We start from the raw sequence: 7,664 nt of genomic DNA, 5'->3' as shown, positions 1-7,664 counted from the left end.
GTGGGGTAGGTGCCATCTAAAGACCAAGGCCTAAAAGACTTTCCATTGCCACCTTAGATACAGGAATTTAGAACCATGTTTCTTTTTTTTAAAACATTCTTAGTTTATTAATCCTCTCATGAAAAATCTGCACAATCACCACAGATAAAGCCACTGAAGATGTTTACCCCTTCTGTTGTCCAATCTCCAGCTCACTTTTTGCCAGCACCAACATTGGTTTTTGCAGCCCCCCTGACTTTCTTCATTCTGTTCTTGCGTTCCTTTCACTGCTTTCTTGATGTCTTTTTCTTCTCATATAGGCCATGTCTTGTGAGTCTATGTTTGGGCTCATTTTTCTTTGCATAATCCAAGGAATCATAAATCATGCCAAAGCCAGTTGTCTTGCCACCACCAAAATGGGTTCTTAAGCCAAATACAAATATGACATCTGGTGTGGTCTTATACATTTTGGCTAGTTTTTCCTGAATTTCTGTCTTAGGTACTGTTGCCTTTCTGGGGTGAAGGACATCAATGACCATCTGTTTCTGCTGAAGTAGTCGGTTGGTCATGAACTTCCTGGTCGGGATAGTTACTGTGTCATTCATGATGGCAGCCGAGCTTCAAGCAGCCGGGGAGGAAAAAAGATAGAACCGTGTTTCTAAATCAGAATAATAAAAATGCACAAGTCTCATCTCTAAGGCTCCGCTTTTAGGTTTCCAACACAGGATTGGAGGAGAATGTAGGAATAAGAGATCTGGGTTCAAGTCTTTATCAGCTGTGTGACTTTGGGAACACTTAACAATCTCTTGGGTCTAGATAGTTCATCATCAACTTCACAGTTTTGTTATTATAAAAAAGACAAAAGAAAGTAAAGGTGAAGACACTTCACACTCCGTGGAATGCTATACAAATAATATTATAACCAAAGTTAAGCTTTGGGAGGTCCAAAACATCATAGGCCTGTTCTAACGGATACCCCAATCTTGCCCAAGTTGCCTGTCTCCTCATAACTGACTTCACAGGGAGCCAGCACACAGTCCTGGAGGCTTGGATGCCTCCAGCAGCTTTCATGGGGCTCTGCCAGGAAAGAGGCAATGAACTTACCCCCAAGAGAGCAACATGTGGCCAACAGAGGGACCCCAAAAACCTTGCCCCCCAAATGAGTGCTTTGTCAACAAGTCCCACTCAGGTGTGAGGCCTGGAAAAGAGATTGCAGGGTATGCTGTTGTTCCTCTGGCCAGGCAAGTAGAATGGGCCATGGGACATCTTTACAGGGGGCCCTGAATCCCTCTCTGTCATGGAGAGGGGCCGGATCCTGCCCTCGTCCAGGAAATAGGGATGCGCAGTTTGACATAGTCCATTTTCCCCCCCCCCCCCCCCCACAGATGCATGCACAATCTATCCTTAGGATCAGCTGGAGAGACAGTGAGTCATTCCGTACCATCTCTAGATCTCCCTGGGCCTTTTTTTGGGCAGGTAGGGTGGGGTGTAGAGCAGCATTTCTCATCACCAGTCATTGTGATTGGTTTTATAAGCACTCTTCTCTATGAGCAAGCACCTATGTGCCTCTCTGAGTACTTAATCCTCCACAATGCAGATCCTGGCTCCATGGTTCCCTCCGTCAACCTCCCTCACAGCTCTCTGCCCCTAGGTTGCTGAGATACAAAATGCACAGGCATAACCAGCCTTACTCCTTCAATCCCTTCCTTCTAGGGACACTCAGTATATATCCTTCAGACCTTTGCTATGAACACTCCTCCCAGGCCCTCCATTGTGTTTTCCCTTCCACTTCTACTAAAACCTATCCCATGGGAAGAAAAGCATCTCACCCACTGTACCCATTCTACTGGGACAGAGACGTTATGTTCCTTCTCTGACTTCCTTAGCTAAAGCTACCACTCCCTCCTTTCCTTCACCTCCTCTTCCTCCCCCCCTCCCCTTCCTCCTCTCTCTCTCTCTCCCTCTCAGTGCCCCACATATTCCACTTTGCCCCTCACTTTTGCAGTTGACTGAAACACCACCGTGGAAGGTGTGGCATTTGGTTCCTAAGATGAGGGTCTGAATGATATCTGGAAGTCTGGGGGAGTAGCTTCTTCTGAGGTGAGACTTGACAAATGGGAGGTGGGAGATAGGTGGGGAGCCCTATAGATTAATCTCTCTCCTTTCTCTCTCCTGTGCACCATTCTGAGGGACGAGATGTGTTTCTCCTTGTACTCTTTCCCAAGAAGTCCCTTGTGTCAAGATCTTTGTTAAGCCCCTGGCTGTTTTTCTCAGCTGGCACCAGCCAGAGTAGAAGCCCATCCTATGGAATCACTTCTCACCTTGACTTACGTTACCTCCCTTTGACCTTCATGAACAGCTGGCTTGTACCTCTCACTTGTTTTGTCTCAGTCTCTGCTTTTCTAGAGGACCAGGACCAAGACAGCCATTTTATTTTATTGTGAGATCAAGGCACACCTACTTACTTCTCACAGGTACTTCAGACATCCCTGACTGAGGCCTTTATATTTGTTATTCACTTAAGAAGGGATGTGAGGGAGGAAGGGAAACTCTGAGGCAAGGGAGGATAGACAGAGCGTCCCTCACTAGCTCCTAAAAGCCCATTCACAGACCCTCTTTTATCCTGGAGGGGGATTCCGCTATTTGTCTATATACAAAGTTCCAAGCTTTTTAGAAACAGACAGGCCTGGAGCATAGAAATCTTCATGGGGGTGGGATTTAGAGAGAATAGTTTGACAAGCTTTTTCCAGGCTGGGAGGAGCTTGGAAAAGGCTCTTTTCTGTCCACTGATGAAAAAACTTGCTCAGAGAGGAGAAGGCAGACACAGTGCAGCCCCTGTGAAGGACTTCTGTTCTCTCTCTCAAGACAATATAATCAATGAAAGGATTTAGAAAAAAATGAGCGGCAGAGTGCATAAGGCATCTTGAGGTGGGCTTTTTATCTGCATTGCTTCTCTCAGGGTGGTTTAATTTTATTTGCCTTTTGAAAAATGGGGCTGTGTCAATAGCAGCCCATCATTCCATTAGCCGGGCTGACAGGCAGAACTCACAAAGGTAGATGGGGACGGAGCTAGGCGGTCTTTCCCCTCCTGCTCTTGGCTCTCTGGAATTCTCCATTTGGCACACATGCCTGCAATGGGCCGCTGAGAGGCAGTGATCCGCTCTGCAGCGGGGATCTGGGAAAGAAGAACATCTCCGACGTGCAAATTGCAGAAACTGGCTTCTCCCTCTGCGTTTCCGCCAGGACGTGAAGACCGCACAGAGAGGAACGTTGAATGCATGAGGAATGTTTGTTTCTGTCTCACCGTCGCTAGGTGTGTTTTGTGGATTCAGGGAAGGCAGAAGGAGGGACCAGACTAGAATGGCTGGGTGTTGACGTGGTCCAGCCACAGGGGACAGGGAAGGCAATTTCAGCCACTAAACGGCAAAAATGTCACCTGCACACCATGTGCTCCATGCTCCTGTGGACTTAAACCCCAACATGCCACAAACTGAGTTCATCCTCTTCCCTCCGAGGCATGTTCCTTCTGTGGAGGCCCTTCTGTCAGCCTGAGGCATGGTCACCTACCCGTCTCAACCTCACCTCAGGAACTCGGGTCATCCTTCATGCCTCTCTTCTTTATTCCCACGTCCCATCGCCAGATCTCATCGGTTTCTTTCTTTAAGACTCCAAGATTATAGCATCTCTGGATAACCCACCTCCCCCATCTCCACTTTTCCATCATGGCCTCCCCTGAATGACTGCAATGGCATTCTCCCCACTATACTCCTACCCATTCCTGACGCTGCAGAAAATTAAATTTTTTAATACAAATCCTTATATCCCTCCTGCTGTAAAGGCCTTAACTGTCTTCCCATTGCCCTTCAAGATCTTCAGTGCCCCGTAAGTTTGAGTTCGAGTCCCAAGGCCCCTAACCAAAGGCCGTTCTCACACCTTCCTGCTGCCCTTCCCTGCACATCCGGGCTCTCCACCTCTCTCTCCACTCCTGGGTCCTTTCATGTGCTCCATGCTGGCCCCGGAGCCTTGGAATACATTGTTCCTTCTGCCTGGGAAGACTTTTAGTACCCCCTTCACAGCACTCCCCAAGCTTGCTCTTATTTATTCACCTAATTTTTGTATTTCTCTCTGCACACTCAGCATTTCCGCCAAGTCTCTTTGGGTTACCATTGGAATGTTTAAGAAGAAGGTAGAAGAATGTGGGACAGACCTTTGACCATCACTCATGGGTCTTTCCCCATCCCAACAGAATGCAGGCTGGTGAGATTGGAGAGAAGAAGGAAGGAGTCCCAGAGGGGGCACAACTTCAGGGTCCGGTTCATTGAAATCCAACTTATCGCCCAGGTACCGGAGAGGCCCTCCTTGCCCCCAACCTGCCCCAGCTGTTGGCGAGGCTGAAGATAAAGAGAACCAACAAGCGGCCAATGGTCCAAACCAGCCACCTGCTCGCCGTGGATACCGGTGCGCGTACAACTATCGGCGTCACCCCCGTCCTCCTAATGCTCCTTCACAAGATGGCAAAGAGACCAAGGCAGGCGAAGCGCCATCTGAGAACCCCGCTCCAGCCACCGAGCAGAGCAATGCTGAGTAACACCAGGCTCCGCAGGCACCTTCACCATCACCAGGTGACCTAAAGAATTAATAACCATTAAAAAAAATAAAGCATAAAGCAGACCATGACTTTAACCAACACCGAAGAAACATCCAAGCTATAACGTGGAAGACTAATAACCAAGATGTGGACATTAGAATGTTTATTATTATTCTTTATGAAACAGACAACTACAAAAGGAAAATGTCAGCCAATTTTTCTAGCAAGCTGAGATCCCAGGAATGCCTGCACAAGACAAGAGAGCAACCTCCCCAGTTTCAGCAACCACTAGGTTTATATTTTTTTCCTGGTTTTTACTGTTTTGGTAATATGAATTGAAAGAAGAAATACTAATATCACATGGGGAGAACCCCAACGAAAGAAATCTGAAGTATATAGTAAATGCTCTTTTTTTCCTTCTTTGTTCATTTTGGATGCTGGTGCCAAACTTCCAAGTGTTGTGATTTAAAAAAAAAATTATGCTCTTCTTATTTATTTCTAGGATGAGGGGAGGATAACATTTTTGCTTTCTTATGTGACTCTTTAAAAATATGCAGTATGAAGTTCCTCAAAAATAAAATTTTTACCCTTGAAAGGAGAAAAAAAAAGAAGAAGGTAGAAGAAGAAGGTACCAAGTCTCTTTGGGTTACCATTGAATCTTACCACAAACACAGTGCCTGGCATCTAATAGATGCTCAGAAACATTATGTATATATAATTTTTACATATAAAAATACCACAAAGCCCAGGGAATACTGGCGATTTTTATTTCTGCTTTCTAGCTCAGAACAAGCAGGATAGAATATTCTATTATCATTTGGACTTGAGTGGAACTTATTTATATCTGTGTGTTAAGGCTTCAAGGCATTTGCATTTTAAGCTTTTTATTTATACCTGTAGAATGAAGGGATTTGTGCTTCTTTAAAGGAATTTCTGGCAATAGCCAGCAGGTGGGTTCATTAAGGAAGCAACAGAACTCTCTCATCCCTATTTTTATTTCTTTGTCATAGTTTGGAAACTGAAAAACAGGCAAGCAGCTGAGGCCAAAGAAAGAAAGTGGGGGCTACACTCTGGCTTTGGAGTTCTTGTCTCATCCCCTTGAAAAGGATTGACCAGGTTCTCCACTGAAGATGAGGGGCAGCTGGCCCGCTGGGAAGGCAGCTTGATGGAGTAGGAAGCGCCAGGGCTGCCCTTGGGCATCCTGAGTTCAAAACCTCTGTTAGTCCTGAGACTGAACAGCACTTTGTTTGTGCCTCAGTTTCTTCATTTGTAAACCAGATTAAATCTCTGATCGCAGAATTATTGTGAAGATTAAAGGAGGCAACGTATCAGAAAACACAGTATAAGCTGCAAATATCAAGTCAAGGTGATAGGATGATACCACTACACCAAATTCCCCAAACACAAAAATAAGGTCTGGTGTGTCTTTACCTTGAGCTGCCCCACCGGTATAATTCCGTATGTGATCATGTGTCAGCAACTTGAAGACAAACGCAGAGTATTTGCATCTCTCCCTCTTCCAGTTGTCTGTAAACTCAAAGATGGGCCTGAATCATCTTACCTCCCTGGTAATCAACAATGTCCAACAAGAAGGATGCTTTGAATAGATATGTACTGAATGAATATAAGGTGGGAAGCAAGGAGGAGAAAGGTATGAAAGTTAGTAGGGGAGGAGTGGGCCAGATCCCTAGAGAAGTTTGCATTTTCTTCGAAGTCAGGGAGAATAACTAGAGGAGCCAAAGTAACTAGGGTATGCCCTCCTAACTCCTATGGCTCATACCCCCAGTCCTAGAACTCTCCAGGACCTGGGCCAGCTTCAAGAATAGGGAGGGAAGGAGGTGCTCTTTGGGCCCAATTCAGCTGCAATGGCCTCTCTTTGGGGGGCCCTGCTGAGCTGCTGGGAGCAGTGGTATAAGAATGCCCAGATTTCTAGATTTGGGAGCCTTTCAAGAGACGTGCGCCCTGACCTCGTCTCCAAACAAAGCTGATAGAGCTAACATGCAAAGAAACGTGACTTCCCGGGCCCCCCAATATCTCCCCATCCATTAAATACCTGCTAAGTCCTGCTGTGGGCTGCACTCGGTGTTGGAGTGACATAAAATGAATCATACCCTGTGCTGGTCTCAAGCAGGGGGAGCACCACTTCTCTTTCATGAGGAAAGCCCATGGTGGAGGAAGCAACATCACAGACCCTGGCAGGGGAAGAATACAGTCCTGCCACCTGGCAGACGTGGTGCTGCCACCTATCTCTCCACCACTCTTGTGTCACCATTGGCCTGTGGGTGCCAAAGGTGCCTGGTGCCAGCAACTCAGGGGACTCCCGGGAGCCTTCCACCTTGCTGGGAAATTGTACATCACCAAATGGGGTGTTTGCCACGCAGAAAGCTTTTGGAATTACTCAAAATCTTTATTCAGCGGTCTTTTCTGGAGCCAACAAATAAGGCCATCATTCTTTTAGGATCACAAAGAATTTTTTTTTTTTTTAAAGGAAGTGGTTTTCCACTGTGAACTGAAACGAAGTCTCCCCTCTGTAGGGATGGAGTCCATTTGTCAGCACTCCCCGAGGCCTGGGAGGTGACGATCTAGGTATGTTCCTAGCGTCAGAGAAAAATGGTCTAAGAACCTGTCTTCCCCACTGGCTGCCTCCTGCATCTGCGGGTCAGGTGGTGCGGGTGGAGGCCAAGAGAGAATGGCCCCGCTCTGGATCACCAAGGGTCCTTCAGCGGATAGAAGATCACTTCAGGTGAGATGAGGGAGCCACAGAAGGAGAAAATGGCAATTACTCAACTGGCCCTATGCTCCATATTGAATCTATCGGGCTCTTCAGCTTTTTCTACACACAAAGCAAGAGGCTCTTTGTCATTTGAAAAGATTGTACCAGAGTGTCCATGTTGATGGAGCCTTCTCTGCTGGAGACACTTTCTCAACACATTTAATGAGCAGGGGCTGCCAAGGGCCCCTGGCCAGACTCACACAGGCCTGGGGACCCCTGAGTGAGGTTTTGCCACAATTCTGGCCAAGGCCCTTAAGCTCCATTTTTGGACGTGCTACCACTAACTAGCTTTCATCGAGGAGCCCCCTCCACTCCCAAAGCTGG

At 46.9% G+C, this 7,664-nt stretch overlaps 1 protein-coding gene across 1 annotated transcript; it reads right to left on the bottom strand.

Moving 5' to 3' along the window:
• Positions 1–263: 263 nt before the first annotated feature.
• On the bottom strand, positions 264–584 carry LOC110588560 (40S ribosomal protein S24-like). Its single transcript, XM_044912599.1, has one exon. The coding sequence runs from the start codon at positions 582–584 to the stop codon at positions 264–266; it is 321 nt and encodes a 106-aa protein (XP_044768534.1).
• Between the last annotated feature and the right edge of the window lie 7,080 nt (positions 585–7,664).

This window comes from Neomonachus schauinslandi, chromosome 2 (assembly GCF_002201575.2).
Source record: "Neomonachus schauinslandi chromosome 2, ASM220157v2, whole genome shotgun sequence".
In the NCBI taxonomy this organism is placed as follows: domain Eukaryota; kingdom Metazoa; phylum Chordata; class Mammalia; order Carnivora; family Phocidae; genus Neomonachus; species Neomonachus schauinslandi.
This window is presented reverse-complemented; position numbering and strand designations above follow the sequence as displayed.

What these genes read in the sequence shown, in the direction of transcription:
- LOC110588560 (XM_044912599.1), bottom strand. Translation starts at nt 584, where the DNA reads ATGAATGACACAGTAACTATCCCGACCAGGAAGTTCATGACCAACCGA.